This window comes from Haemaphysalis longicornis, unplaced genomic scaffold, assembly GCF_048455015.1.
Source record: "Haemaphysalis longicornis isolate Haplotype H1 unplaced genomic scaffold, Haemaphysalis longicornis Haplotype H1 scaffold_78, whole genome shotgun sequence".
Classification (NCBI taxonomy): Eukaryota; Metazoa; Arthropoda; class Arachnida; order Ixodida; family Ixodidae; genus Haemaphysalis; species Haemaphysalis longicornis.
Window position 1 is genome coordinate 982,690 of NW_027526441.1, and position 16,117 is coordinate 998,806.

General features: G+C 46.0%; 1 protein-coding gene across 1 annotated transcript in view; it reads left to right on the forward strand.

Moving 5' to 3' along the window:
• Nucleotides 1-16,117, forward strand: part of LOC144148132 (scoloptoxin SSD14-like) — a 100,668-nt gene that overhangs the window by 77,761 nt on the left and 6,790 nt on the right. The window contains exons 7-8 of the mRNA XM_077679724.1: nt 47-284; nt 9,223-9,336. Of these exons, the coding sequence (XP_077535850.1) occupies nt 47-284; nt 9,223-9,336 (352 nt within the window). The remainder of the gene's footprint in view (nt 1-46; nt 285-9,222; nt 9,337-16,117) is intronic.

Genomic DNA, 16,117 nt, shown 5'->3' on the forward strand with positions numbered 1-16,117 from the left:
ACCGAAAGTGTGCACTGCTACATTCAAATTATACTTTTTTCTACAGCTTCGGCAGTGGGGTGCGCACCAACTCTGGGGTTATTTTAAACAATCAAATGGACGACTTCTCAATACCAGGGAAGTCAAACCTCTATGATGTACCACCCTCCAAGGCCAACTACATCGAGCCAAGAAAACGTCCAATGTCCTCCATGGCACCAACGGTGTTTTTGGACGAAGAAGGGAAGCCTCTACTTGCAATAGGTGGAACTGGAGGTTCCAAAATTACGACTGGCGTTGCACAGGTGTGTATGATTTAATTTATTGCTCCGTGAAAACAAGTTGTATATCTTTTTGGAGCTGCCAGAGTTGCGTAATGTCGAACATCATTGGCTCTGTACATATAGCCAAAGTTGTAGTTATGGCTCTTATGTGATGGTTTAAATGCTTGTGGAAAAACTAATCATTAGACCCTAAAATCTGCTCGCGTTTTTCAGACCCGTAGAGGTTTTTGAAATCTATCGGAAATAGATTTGTCGAATTCGACATTGGTTGAGGAAATCTATCTGGTTCAGCTACCGGAAAAATGAAGACACAAGGTAGAACTCCATGGATCCCAATTAGACATGCTACGGTTTTGCAATGCGTTGGCTACAGCACATTCAGGGCTTTCGTGTAATATTAAAAGGAATTGTATTTAATGGTGTTAGCACTTAATGCGACTACGTTATTCTACAATGGTGATAACCTGAATTTGTAAAGTTTGTGAAAGGAGTAAGTAGAGTCGCTATAGTTGAGTACAGTAGAGTCACTATGTTTTTAGTGTTCCCACCTAGAGGAGGCCTTTGTAGGTGACACCGGACAAAATTCAGATGTTTTTGCCACATACTCCAAAGGAACCGAATGGCAGCCGCGACAGATATCTAGGATCTTTAGTAAACCACTGCATTGCCTGATTTCAAGCCCCGGGTCAGACCAGATTCCGCTCTTTGAAGCTCGAGCCCGACCCAGGCCCGTGCATCTATAAGTGAGGCCAGCCCGGGCCCTACCCGGACCCGTCGTCTAAAGCCCAGGTCCGGTGCGGGCGCGGTCATTTATTTTTAAGCATAGGAAGATCCCGCGTTTGTGTGAGAGGGCCCGGGCTGAAAGTCTCGGCCACAAGTTGAGAAGCTGAAATTTAATGACGCGTTTGAATGCACAAGTACTCTACGTGCGTTAAAATGTTTTACCTGCAGCGGCTCCTCAGCGCGCGGTGGTATTTTAGCATGATAGTTTGATTCCCGGACACGGCCGCCGCATTTCGATGGGTGCGACAGAGAGAGAGAGAGAGCGATCTTTAATGAAGTCTAGCGATGTTAGCTGGGCTAAAATGCCTAACTTGCTACGCCAGTTGATGACGGGATGAAGATGATGGTGATGATGTTCAAGAAGTTGATGCGTACAGATACGGCGAGTTATTAACAACGACTGGTCTAGACCTGTGTGTTGCAGGTACTCTATCAGAGCTTTCGTAGCCCGTAAAGCACGTTTGGGACAAGCCCATGGTCCTAAAACGTCCTTTAGCTGCATGTCCACGGAAAGCGGCAGTCCCAAAGTCACTGCGAGGGATACTCTTTGAGCACTGAATCGAGGACATTCACAGAGCAGGTGCTGCAGGGTTTCTCGCACATCACAGTGTGGGCAGAGTGGCGACGTAGCCTGTTTTATCTTGAAGAGGTGAAGAGATGCAAGTATAGATGCATCTTTCCTGGCGAATGGTATAGCTATTGCCGATCCATTATGCTTATGCGCAACGGATGCAGCAATGTCCAACTTCACATTGCCAGTTATCCCACAATGGGCTGGAATCCACTGAAGTGCAATGTGATGGTGCGCTTGGAGAGCTTGGAGATGTAAAGCGTATATGTCACACACAAGCTGGACTTTTGGAAAAGATGCTAGACATTGAAGGGCAGCCCTTGAGTCTGTGAAGATGGCCCACTCTCGAGCGGGTTGCTTGACGATATGAGCGAAAGCCACCCTCAGAGCTGCAAGTTTGGTAGCCGTAGTTGACGTTCTGGGGATGAGCATGACACTGATGGTAGTACGGGATGACGGTATCCACACCCCGATAGTGGATGATGTTGACGACACCGACCCATCAGTGTACACATGAGTGTGGTCTCTGTATATCCGCGACATGTAGTCCAGGGCGAGGAACTTTAGTGCGGGAGCCGGAATATACTCCTTCCTCGTGATACCGGGCACAGTAGTCGTGACTTGTATGGGCGGGAACATCCAGTGCGGGTGCTCAGGAGGAGAAGGCTCTTGATACACCTTCGGCAGAAATTCACGCACTTCATTGGCCCAGCTTGTCGCTAGAGGATGGCCCCGCTGTCTTGCCACAATCCGCATACGCGCACGAAGCAACTCCTGCGTGCTTAGAGCCAGTGGTGAGAGCTGCCTGCATTCTGTCAGCGTTCCGATGGTAGAGGTTGTCTTTGGAACGCCAATGCAGACCCGCAGGACTTGTGCTTGCATGCTCTCTAGCGCTTTGACAGTTCTTTTTGATAGAGGGACCAAAGCAGGGATGCTGTAACTCATCAGGTAACTCCACCAACCGCAAGTGTTGGTGGAGAGCATGCGGAATATGCGGGCGAAGGAAGTAATCTTGTCCTTGAGGTGGCGAACATGTGGCGACCAGGTGAGATTACTATCAAATGTGACTCCCAAGAACTTGTGGGTCCGGACGTATGGAATTGCGACATAGATGCAAGTCGCCTGAATTTGTCCTTTCGCCCTGGGCGTCCCTTACAATCGTATTTTTTGGTGCGTTATACTCAAAATACAAAATTTTGAGGCCGTGCATAAAATTACCATAAAACAGGAGCAAAATAAGTACCATAAATTGCAAACAAACATTTTTGAACGGCGCGTACAAAGAACATCAAACATTGTGTGCCGGCAGCGGTGGCTCAGTGCCCAAGGCGTTGGGGTGCTCAGACCAAGGGCACGTGTTCGATTCCTGGCCGGAGTGGCCACTTTTTTTATAGAGACGAAAAGCCAAAGATCATACTCTGCTCAATCTAACGACGAGAATGGTTCAACCCTAAGCTTTCTCGTGATGAATTCTTTGGTTGGCCAATCCCACACTGCGAGTACCTCTACTCTTGAGGTACGAACAGGTTTTCTAGAATACCCCGTCATCTATCGAGTGTGCACTCCGTAAGCCTACCGTTTGGGTTTGGGGTGCACGGCGCGAATCGCTACCTCCTTCTTGGCGTTCGCGTCAACCATCGCGTTTCTGGGGGTCTGGGTCTGGGGGTGGTATAAATGTGTATTCGTTTTCATTAAAACTTTCAGTTGATAGTAAGCGCCTGTGTCGTTCCCTTTTTCGTCCCTGTGAAAAATTTTTGCGCTTAAGTTTCACTCATGGACATCGCGTTTCTCATGATTTTCTATTCGCACTATTGGCAGCGGTAAATTTAGGGGATGTGTTGTTAAAAGGCATTCAGCTTTGTTACAAACAGTGCACCACACAACTGGTCGTCAACCGCGTTCTGTCTAAGCCAGTTTCGATTAAGTCGTCTGTTAGACAGGGCTGCCCCCTTTCACCCTTGTTGTTTGCCTTATACCTCGAACCTCTGTGCCTTAGTATTCAGTAGAGTGAAAAAGTACGGGGCTTCTCATCGTTATCCTGTGAGGTTAAGGTCCTTGCTTACGCGGATGACATTGCCTATTTTTGTGCTGATAAAAAAAGCGTTCAAGAAGCCCTTAATCTCACCAGGCAGTTTTGTGGCGCGTCTGGAGCAGCTGTGAATATGGAAAAAACAAAGGGATTTTGGTTTGGTGAATGGGGTGCGAAACCGTCCTTATTTGGTGGCATTACTTGGGATAAGGACGCACTTCAATACTTAGGTGTACGTTTGCACCAAATACGAAACACCGGGCCTCATTGGTCATGGGCACTCCAAAAAGTCAAGCGAGCCTCTCAGGCATGGATGGGGCGAGAACTTTCTGTGTTTGCGCGTGCGCACGTTTGTATTGTCTTCCTTGTCGCAAAGCTTGTTTGTGTGCTGCAAGTACTCCACTGTGCGCGTTCTAAAGTACAAGCTCTACATAGAGGTTTTGCAACATTTGTGTGGGGGTCCCAATAGGAACCTATGCGTAGGGACAATTTGTTTCTTCCATTAGTGTCTGGGGGTGCTGGGCTGATACATTTGTTTGTACACCAGCTTGTATCTCGTTTTTCTTCTATAAGGTGACGCATCATCCACTTCTGCTCAACGTTATTCAACAGCGCATAATTTTGTATTGACCGTTTTTGCTTGTCTCCACTGGTGAAGTCAGTACGAAGCCGCCATGGGGGTTTTTAAAAGAGGTGGTCGACACCTTCAATTTCCTTACTGCGAGGTTTTCCCTGCAATATCTGTTTACCCTTTCCAGGAAGGCTTTGACGAACACTTTATTAGAGAGTCTGTTCCCAGTGCCCGTTTATCGCCAGCCTTACATTGGCCACCATAAGGACAGTATTTTGAAGCGGGTCACACGTATGTGTCTTCCTCCAAATGCAAAAACGTTTTTCTTTAAGCTGCATACATCAACACTCCCAGTGAAAACATGGTTTCGCGAGAAAGGAATGTCTATTCCTTGATCTGACAATTTCCGTTTATGCAATCAACCTGAAACCATTGATCATTGTTTTGTTTTGTGCCGGGATGCGGTGTTTTTCTGGGATGTGTTACAACGAACTCTTAAAAAGGACATGGACATTACCCCTTATACAATTCGGTTCTTGCCTTTTAGAGATGTTACTGGAGTGCCCTACGATATATTTGTTGTGATCGAATTGTATAGCTTGTGGAGGTGCCGCATGACGGACAGGCACTCGGAACCCCCTCGCCCAACGAAGTCCATTTTTCGGGAGGAAGCTGCGTTGGTGCGGGGTATTTATGCGGCGCAAAGTGACCCACCAGAATGGCTGCATCTGTTGGACGCGTGCGTCTGCTTGCCAGAGTTTTAACGGACGGCTTATTTTAGCTGCAGTTATGTGCATCTTCTTGGATGACTCATAACTTTTGTAGGCTATATTAAGGGCAGTTTTCCATGCAGTAAAGAAAAAAAATTTCAAAATGGAGCAATGAGATAGACGCCGACTTCATAACGCGAGGGACTCGTGTTCGATTCCCGCCAAGCGAATCATTTTTTTCTTTCACTTCACCCACAAATTCACCATTATGGCCAGGGAAAGTTGGCTTTTCTGCAGCGCGTGTTGGCGTACAACGGCATCAGCGAGGACACTGAAGCTTCGCTTTAAAACGCCCGTATGCTCGAGATTTCGGCACGGGTTAAAGGTCCTAAGGGGGTCAAAATTATTCCGGAGGCCTACACACGGCGCGCCTTATAACCTGCGGCGTTTCGGTGCGTTAAACTTCATAATTAATCCACAAATCAATCAATCACTCAAGAAGCGTGTGGAAGCAACGAAGAAAATTCTTTTTAATGCTCTTCACTTCAAATTTCAAATTTGAAATAATAAAGGCCCAGGCCCATGGCTTCAAGCCTGAGCTCGGCCCGGGCCCACGGCTGCGATTAGGAGCCAGGCCCGCGCCCGCCGAAAACCGCTTCGGCCGTGCCTTGGCATTTGGGTGAGCCCGGGCCCGTGCAGTGCTCTGATCTGTAGTGCATAATGAGTGCGCTTTCCATAAGCTAATTGACCATTGCCGTTGCTCCATTAGATTCTCCAACTATTTTATCACCGCCCTCACCCCGAAAACTGATCATCGTAGCTCCCGCTACCGCATCCCGGTGTCTATAATTTGTATTTGCTGTCGAATAGGTAGTTCATGTTTCCACGTCGCGCTATTTTTTTAATCGTTCTATGCAGGTGAAAGTGTTACGCATTTTTGCGGCAAAGGTTGTCTTTCAAACTTTCCTTCTTTATTCTCATGGAGGTATTTTTTAAATTGAGAAAGCGTTTTTGAATCATTGAACGATTATTCTGATTCTGTATTGCCATCAAAATGATTACATAAAACTACCTGATGATGCCAGTGATAGCCGCAGAGCTAAGCTGCAGTCCGTTCAAGGACTCCCATTGATGAAAGAGAAAAGCAGCGCCAGATGATCAAGCTTGTTCTGCTGCGGGTTTTGTTCACCACAATTTATCATTACAATGAGAAATTCGCGAAGCAGAAAGCGAGCACAAATTATAGCAGAGTCAACGTGAAGACAATGTCTTTTTCATAGAGCCTAACATATAGCGTATAATGGCTAAGTCGCGAAGCTAGCGAAATTTGAAAAAAAAATGCACCCTGTTCCGCGAGCAAGCTTTAAGAGCAGAAAGGCCACTTGCGTTTATAGTGGTACTAAATTTTGATAAATAATAATCGGGTAGCGTTACCAGTAAAATGAAATTATAGCACACATAAATTCTAACGTCATGCGTCTCCGACATCATGCTTGCTTGCCTGGTGCACACCAGTGCGATGCGTTTCCCCATGCCTTCACAAAATACCAGAAGCAGGTGTTTTCAGGGGGAGGGGGAACACTCGGGGGGATTATTTTTGGTAAAAACCGCCGCACTTAAGTTCGGCGTTCTGTCCGTTTCTTTATATTTTTGTACCATTATCGGTTTATTATTTGTTAAAAACGAAAATATCTGTTATTATTCATATTATTGAAAACAAGAGTAAAAATTCTGTTCATTGTAGTTTCTACGTAGCGCAAAGGTCATTTCGTAAAGCACACACGAGTTGTCGCAGCATAAATTGTCTCTTCCATGATCTGCAGCTAAACAAAAAAAATCCCCCCCCCCCTCCCCGAAGGGGATCATGCGGAAATGCGAATGCATTGGGTGCACCGAATTATTCTTTGCGGTATCGTTGCCGCGAGGGATTAGACTTCACCGACTTCCATCGCTATCAAGGCGCCAGTCGGCAAGCAGTCACGGAGAGAGGCGCGCGCTCCCTGCATTTATATGCGCAGCGAGCGGAGAGGGGTACGCGCGGAGGAGAGAGAGACCCGCGCCAGCCCGCGCGCGAGCTCTCTCTCCGCCCCGAGCTCCGCGATGCGAGCGCCCTCACACGCCGAGCGCGCTCCTCCTCTCTACTCACTCTCTGCTACTCCGCCCGAGCTCCGCGATGCGAGCGCCCTCACACGCCGAGCGCGCTCCTCCTCTCCCCTTGCCCTCCGCTACTCCGCACCTGCTCCGGTTGCTAGGCGCGCACCACAACTGTTGCTAGGCGCACGCCGCTCAACGACGCAAGACAACCTGCGACTAAGAAATGCATTCGCATTTAAAATAACGTTTACAGAGCTTGCGTCGTTCCCTGAATCACCATCGCGGACGATACCTCTCACTTTCCAACGCAACGATTTTCGCTATTAAAACGATACTACAAACTAGAGGTGTGTCATCCGAGGAGCGAATTCACACGCTAAAGGCGGGTTCTTTTTCCAGTGCAAAAGTTTTACGTGGCGCTGGTTGCAACAGGAGTTCTCCGGTGAACTGCTGTTTCGGCCGGAGCCACCGGCAATTTTTTTCGCCCAAGATTTCAAATACCGCAGTTAGTTAAAATGTTTTTAAAATAGGGCGACACAAAATTGAAAAATTAGACTCCCCGTCAAAAAATAATATGGATTGCAATAGCCGAAACTCGCAAATCCGGCTGGTGAGCAGCAGTCACCAAGGGCGTTGCTCGCCGTCGGTATTCGTAATTAAAAAAATATCATCGCCAACGAACCCGTTCTACCGACCGCCAACAACTTACCTCTATCTTGTAGTACACTATTGTAATGCGATAAAGGTAACGTGATCAAAAAGTGCGCACTGGACCGAATGTATTCGCTGCTTCGGTAAGAGTACTGTCGATGAAGAGGGGCAAGGATTCGTTGAAGGAGAAAATATGCACAGTAGAACCCCGCTTACACGACTTTCTTGGGACCATGAAAAAGCGTCGTATAATTAGGGTGTCATAAAATCCGAACAACAATAATTACACCAACAAATACAGTTTAGCACGACGGATATACAAAAAACTTTAATGTAAACTACAAACTAATGCTTTGCAGGGCTGGGAAACCCAAATCACTACAAAAAGTAAATGCAAAAAGAATATTGCAGTGCATGGGGCAGTTACGCCCTATTAAAAGAAATATTGTACCGCCGAAAATAAATATTATTCCCGCCAGCCAGTGCGAGTCTTGGCACACATGTTCACCGATCACGACAACCACGTGTGGAAGACGGTGGTGATTCGCTGCTGAGTGGGAAAAGTCAACAGCGGCACACTGCCCCTCCGACCTCTGGGCAACCAAGGGAGGCGCCAGGGAGGAGAGGGGAAACAGATTGTGCAGAGGAGCGGGTGGCTGCTGGAGAGAGAAACGAGAGATGAGACGGGGAAGAGAGCTATGCAGGACATAACCGATTAAGATCCGCGATTTAGCTCAAGGTACGCGGCACTTTCATTTCGTCCGCCGGTCGGTCCCGCGCTTCGCTTGGGTCGTCGCATAACGCGGCTCAGGCATGAAATGGCGTCGCATAATAGAAGTGTGTAATGCATTGTTTCTACGGGTACTTCGCCGGCACTCGACTAGTCCGTCGTAAAACTCGGGTTGTCCTAAAACCCGTGGGCGTATAACCGGGGTTCCACTGTACTCTTCCAGCGATGACAAGAATACTGAACAACAAAATACACAAAAAGGTCAGGCCTTTTGGCTTGAATAATCCAGGAATTTTTGAACGAAAGTAGCGTATATTCATGCTTACAAAACGTTGCCGAATACCCCTTTCCGGGTACGTGCTCCTCTGTTGGTCTTAACCCAGCGTTAGGCTTCGGAAGTTCGTGTACAGGATTCAAGGCGTGCACTCATTCTCCTTGTGGTCAACACTCCCAGAGCGTGCGGTTAACGTAATTGAATAATTGGTTCATGTGTTTATTTCTGCATGCCCAAATGCAGCCACCGTAGCGACGTAGGCTGCAGTAGCACACATTTCTTATTATAACGAGAGTACTAATTCCCGGCTGCGCATATAAATGTGCCACTTTGTGGGTATGTATAACTTTTCTAAAATATTGGCAGCATGTTTTGGGCATGCAGCGGAGGGGCGAAACGTAGGCCTGACGTCACACATTGAGTTTTTACGACGGCAACAGGTACCCGCAGCTTCAAATACTCAAATACTGTTGAATTTGGTGCACAGCAGTGATTTTTGTACTGCAGAAAGAAATTACATGTGCTAAATCATTTCTTTTGCTTCAGGTGACAATACGCACACTATGGATGGCACAGACTATAAAAGAGGCGATTGACGCCCCGAGGCTACACCACCAACTCATCCCCGACCTACTCGTGGTGGAGCCAAATGTTACCGAGGTAAAACTCCCTATATGCCGTTCTCTGGGAATATTGATCTCTCTGCGTGTGCTAATGGGTTGCTAGAAGTCACAGCACAAAAGAGGCGAGTGTGCAAGACGTATTACTAGCGTTTCCCGAAGACATTGTCTTCTCCTACTAATGAACGCTGACAAAAATTGATCACCTGCCATTTTGTGTTTTCCCACTATGCTACCTTGAATGCCTTACTGAGAACGCAGTTCTGAATCTGGACAGATTGACTATGAATGGACGGTTTTTATTGGCCTGTAAGCAAACTAGCCTGTGAGGTCTTTCAAAATCTGCGGAGGTATTTGGCAGTTGAAAGTTTTTGGAGGAGAACGACATTATACGTGCTTGTGATTTTGTCTATCTTTCGTTACTGACATCGATTATTTCAAGAAATAGTAGGCTGCACCGGCGAAGGTGATTCTCTGAGTCATCGAATTTTTCGGCTAGTGCTTTAATGCCAGATCAAAATTTCCACAGAATGTTACCATCCTCGGTAATAGGAGAGCTGCGGCACAGCCGACAATAATTAGCGCTAGGGCGTCAACACGGGAAAAAAAGGCGATTGTCCAAGCCTTCCATGTTTGATTGTGTTGCACTGATTAGGGCCAATTCTGAGAGCACTGAGTCTTGCAACTTTTGAACGCGTGCGATGCCTTGAGCAATACTTTAAAGTTGCGGGCGAGGACCAGGGTTTGATTCAATGCCTCCCGCGAGCATGAGCAGAAGGCAAACAAAAATGGGCATTGACGGCGAAAAAACACAGCGATTGACACGACAACCTAAGCCAGCAATCAAAAATGTCAGGGGGCACGAGACCACAAGTAAATGTCAACTACTTGAACGGAAAGAATTTGCGTGCTGCACGTAACTAACCTGCATCAAGAAGGGCATTTTTATGACCTCGTTCTATGCGGTGGCATGCCCGAACTGACAACCGGGTGAAGGCGGCTTTTGTAGAGCTGCGGTGCTCGTAGTAGTTCGGTGTGGCTCTAGACAATGAAGTGGCGGCGACTAAGGGTGGTGGACCCAGTTCGGCTTTACTTTCTTCGTACTGGTGGGCGAACATCACGTTGCGGCCTGTTGGCGAAGTAAGCAGGAGGTAATTCGGGAGGAATTACGCTCACCCGGAAAACGCAGGATGTAGTCGAGGTGGACCACAGTAGCACAGCCTGTATTATGCAAGGCATTTTCACGATCGCGTTAGAGGCGGTGGTATTCCCGACATTGCTGAAATATGATGCGAATACATGGGGCCTACCTGGCCAGAAGTAATGAAAACACCGCAGCGTACATTGGCAGGCTTTTTGTATGTGAAACATTATTATATCCACAGATCATAGCTGGAGCATTTGTGAACGCAGTGTTTCAAATGGTCGGCAGCTTATAGTCAATGACGACGTATCAACTACGACCTTTTTATATATGCATAAGAGGATAATAACTGGCCTACTTGCAGTATGCCCCGCCAGTGGTGCAGAAACCCGGGCATTCGGTGGCACATAAAATAAGGAAAAAAGTAAAACGACAGCGCTATTCAAAGCTGCACTGTAAAATTGAATGAACGCAAAAACACGAAAACACTCCGCTTAATATTTTGGTCAACTGATCAACAGGCGTCAGATTATTGGCTATACTGTGGTCTGCAATCGGGTTCAGAAGTCCATCTTGGTAGCCTGACTGGTTTCCGGAGAAGTCGATCAGGAGACTGAGGCCTGCTGATGAAGAAGAAAAAACTTTGTACAAGTATTTACATGGTGGAGGAGAGTTTGGATGCTGTGCCTTGAACAAATCGCACAGCCAGCAACACTCGGTGGTTCGCAACACCACCTTTTTGTTCAAGCAAACGTCCCTAGAGAATTCAACTCCCAAAAGTCTGGTCCAATCACGGACCAACAAATTTGGACACATAAGCTCCGCCCACATTTGAGGCTGTTCTGGTTGCTTGCCCACGTGAGCAAGAGCGAGAGAATGCGTTGCGCCGCCCAGGCGGGCAGATCTTTTGTCCAAGCGCGATGCGCACCTGAGTGCCGGAGTTCCGACGCTCGCCAAATTACCCTTTTCATGGTCCGAGTTTCTGAAGTCGCCTCTTTCGTCACACGGTTTTCGCCATTTAGAGAGTTAAAAGTGGGCGGATGACACAGGGTTGATGAGCCCCCGTCTTCCATGAGGAGTCGCACGTTGCGCAAGCCCATAACGACGAAGCCAATGGCGATAATGGGACCGCCGACGAAAACGCGCTAATTAGCACCTGCGCCCGCGCTTGGCTGTTTTGGGCCCGCAACCCGATCATCACAACTGGGTGTGAGCCCCCACATAGCTGAAAAATTTCCTAAACCTACGCTTCTAGGGGAGAAAATAGTAACAAAAATATTGATGACACATTTTAGCTGAGTTGGAAACAGGCTAACTTGTCATTTTTGGACTGCAGAAAAAATAGCGGACGAATAACTACGATTATAAGCTCTGAATTAATATAATACAATTTCAATGAACCATAACTTTCACATTAATAAATTCTACGAAGAAATTTAGAATACTTGGCTTTAAGGCAATATAAGACCCAAGACACCAGACATTTCGGACAATTGGAGTGCAGCTGCATAAAAACTTTCGAGCACATGTCTTCAAAAAACACAAATGGGCAAAAAGAGGGACTTTTAGCTTGGAAAGTTTCATTTTTTGTGGATGGCGGTTACTCTCTGCGAAAAACATTTCTCCACGTCGGTACACACGGAGAAGTGTAAGAAACAAGAAAGCTTTGAGTAGGCTCATTGGAAATAGTCTAGCCAATTCACTAGAGCTCTTCTACAAAATATTAAGCACAGAGTTTTTTGTCAGGTCAGAGTGACGGAAATTCATCCAAAAGAAAGAACGTGCTCCATGGAACATCACTGCCTGTACCTCATTTGCCTACCCTAAAATTTCTCAAATACAATAGGCAACACAACGTTTCGTTATTGCTTGCAACCTTCAAAGAGTTTTATTATAGAAAACAGTGCAACTTGAGGTTGACAATTTATGACAGAGTTCTGACAAGAAATAAGCTCCAAGTTATACTGTACTCATGTTTACATCTAATGAAAAACTGGCGTCTACCAAAAATTCAATAATATAAACTGAAGGGAGGCAGCCACTACACTGCCTCTAATACCAAAAGAAACAAAAAAAACACATTGAGACTGAGCAGTGAGAGCTATTCCGAAATTTTCGCCGGAAGATATGATATAGAACCCATTCCAGTAACCCGACACAAAACGGTCCGCAAGCGTGTCATCCGGAACCTGCAATAATTACAGCTGGAAACTGGTCGCGGGAGAGTTTCAGTCCAAATGCGTCAACCTTTGCTTCAGTCCAGAGTGCTAGAGGTTACAGCTGACAAGGCTCGCTTTTCAGAAAAAGGAAAGAGACTATTTTCAGGGGATGTATTTTGTTTAGGTTATATTATCCTCTATACTTCCTTACCCAAGTGGCGGTCAGGTCTTCGATATAGCAGTAAGAATCTCAAGATCCGGGCAACCCGCCTCTCGAACTAGCCCCTGGAAGTGCTTAATACTATGACTCTGCCAAGCGATGATAGTTTAGCTGTGCACTTGAAGGGGATTCACGGCAGAAGAGGAGTCATGAAGAGAAAATAAATTTTCCTCATTCCACCAAGAGCGTCAACCGAAGACTTGTGCAGATTGTTGAGGTGCCAGACAAAGCCAAGTGCAATAATTACAGGCTAGATAGACGCAGAATGGGGCTCTGTTTAAGCAGAGAAATGACGAAATTAAAAAAAAGAATGAAACCAAGCGTTCGACCCACAAAAGGCATTGCTCGGAAGTTTCGCACAACACACCAGAACGCAATGAATTCGTGCTTCTAACCAACGAGAAAGAATTCAGCGAGATAATGAAAGATTCAGAAGTAGCCGTAGGAGGACAGCAAGCTGGACAACAAACATGGTAAAACGTCTTAGAAAATTAAGGAGCTTATTGAAAAGCAAAAAAAAAACACACTAAAAAGTCAAGAATGAAAGACCGAATGGGATTCGCGGAGTTGTCAAAATTGGTTTACAGAGCTAGAACAGAGTTATCCCTGTGTACAATGCTGCAAGTGTTGAAGAAATATTAATAAAAGGAGGCAGTTTGTAAGGGCCGTGAACGCAACATACAAGTTTGTTATATTCCATAGATTAGGGGTTTTATAGTGCTCTCAAGTATTGTACGGCAGCAAACAATGCTTTACTGACTGAGAACTACATAATTTAAGCCAACATTTCAATTCACCCCTACGTCGTGTGTTTCGTTACTTCAGTGATGACGTATCCAGGGGAGGTATTTTAAACGAATGTTAAGTACGTTTACTAGGCTGCAGAGAACAAAAAACGTCTTTTGTTGCTTCGTTAACTGTCCTTCCCCTAGATAGCGCCACAATATAGTGAAATCTTGTTGAGACGTTTTTTACGGGAACCGGAAAATAAAACGTATAAATTATACAAATAAATTTTTAAAAAAGATGCGAAATATGCATGCTCCGTCAGCAAGCCACTTTTATGGAGCAGTATTGATGTAACTGCTCAATTTGGGTTACCCTTAAAAATTCTTCTAAAACGGTTCAAAAAGAAGCTGCCGTTATTTGTTGCTTTAGCGGACACTGCCTTGTACGACGATCCGTGTCATGCCGTAAATCGGTGAAGGCAGCCTCCGGATGCTTCAAAATTTTGAATACCCAAGGAGAGCGCGACGTTCTCAACTGTTTCAGTAGGACTGACCCGTCGAAGTTCACTCCTGTCGCCCAACTTCCTTGAGCCATGTAAACAGTATGCTTTCCTTTTACTCATGCTTCGCAACCCACGTTTGTTTTTACAAGGGCCAAAAACTTGCAGCTTCTTTAGAAGTTACTCTTGGTGACCGGCAATAGTGTTGAGCGTTGACACTGGTAAAGTGAGCTCGCTTGCCAATTCCACGCACTTCCTCTTCGGGTTCTCTTCTAATTAACGCACAATTTCCACTTGCGCCGTGCATTTCTTTGACGTTGTCACAAGCACGGAAACACGGCTGCGCATAGCAACAAGGCAAAAAGGACAAATCACTGCGCCGGAAGCACGGTCCATGGGAGAATTAGGGAACGATAGTCGCACGTGCCGCAAGCATTGCGCGCCTTCTTCCTTGATTATGATACGATTTGCTACATGGCGGGGTGCATCGCCATACTTATCGTAAGCTTTGCACGGAATGGCAACACATTGCAGTGATGTTTTTGCCGCAGAACCGGCGCTTCCGCCCCCTCGATGTCTCTGGAAGGGGCAGGTCGTGACTTGTTGCAATGCGGTTTGAGAGAGTATGCCGAAAAATAAACGTAAGATTACTAGAAATGTCGATCGAGATCCTCTTTCACGATCGTATTATCCAATTTTCCAAAAAAAATGTGATTGTAATAAACGTACAAAAATGCATTTCTAAGGAACGTTGGCCGGGAACGAAAAAAAAGCGCATTTGACCGAGAAACGTGATATGCCGAATCGTATCAACGAGAATTTACTGTACTACCCTCTCCCGTTGCCCGCACTCACTTTGGTTTTGACCGGATTTGCATCTGGCTTATTTTTGCTACTGTTGAGAGTAATAATTTTGTGAAACGTTGGGTGTGATCGAAAAAGGGCGGCACCTAATACCAAGCTGCTTATACCAATTGGCCAGTATCATGTCAGACAACCTCAAAGCGCCGGAATTCTATGCTGCCATAACAAACACAGTGCGCGCAGTACGAAATGGTGCTTCGCTGCTTACGTGCGCGTTCGTTACTTTCATTGTTAATCTTTGCGTTCTTACTCCTATGGAAAGAATATGCATTAAATTTAAGCGCAAATAGGGCATTCTGTAAACCTGTAAGCCCTGAGTAGCTTGCGTTCACTCTTGCTGGCCTCAGCCGACCACACAGCTGCCCAGAGTACGTCATAGTTTCTAGGGCGGCAAATGAAGTAGTGCATTGAATGGCCATTCCCTTTCTCTCAATTATATCGCTTATTTTAGTGAAGTTTGTGTTAAACGTGTTGTCAGTGTTACTCTAACGAGACAATCTTTCGAAAGAACCAAATTTGCAATTTGTCTTCGTGGTCCCTATATAAGGGAAGCAGAGAAACATGTTATTGGCAGAAAGAAAACGTACGCACTAAGAGATCAAACTGAAAACTTTAGGAACAACGTGGACGAGATAATGGAAGTGGAAGTAGTGGAACTTATGAACGGCTAGCTATACTCTATAAACATGGTACGAGGAATCAGTCATGAGAAGGCTAGCTTGGCTCATGAGGTTCTATCGAAGTTCGAACAATAGAAGCGCTTGAAATGGCCCTTCGCGGAATGAAGGGGAAAGCCTCAGCTGAAGATAGAATAAACACAAATTTTGTGATAGATGATGATGATGATAAATTCTTTTATTAGGAAGGGGAGGACCGAAGGTCGCTGGAGGGGGAAGAGGGGGAATAGGGAGGGAGGTAGACGCCCACTAAATCATGCTCGCCAGGCCACTGGCAACGCCAAAAGTTGATGTTTAAGTAGCAGGTAGCAGGTAAAAGTTGTAGGAGCCACTGTACTAGGAAAATTCCAGCGTAATTCTATTTCGGGAAAAATGCTATGGCAATATTATACGTTAGCCAAATAAATCTGTCAACCTAAATATACCTGTCAGCCTATACAAGCTGTTCTATACAAGCTGTTTACCAAATATGATTTAACAGTATGAATGGCACCCTAGATATTAAACAACCGAGGGAACAGGCTCTACT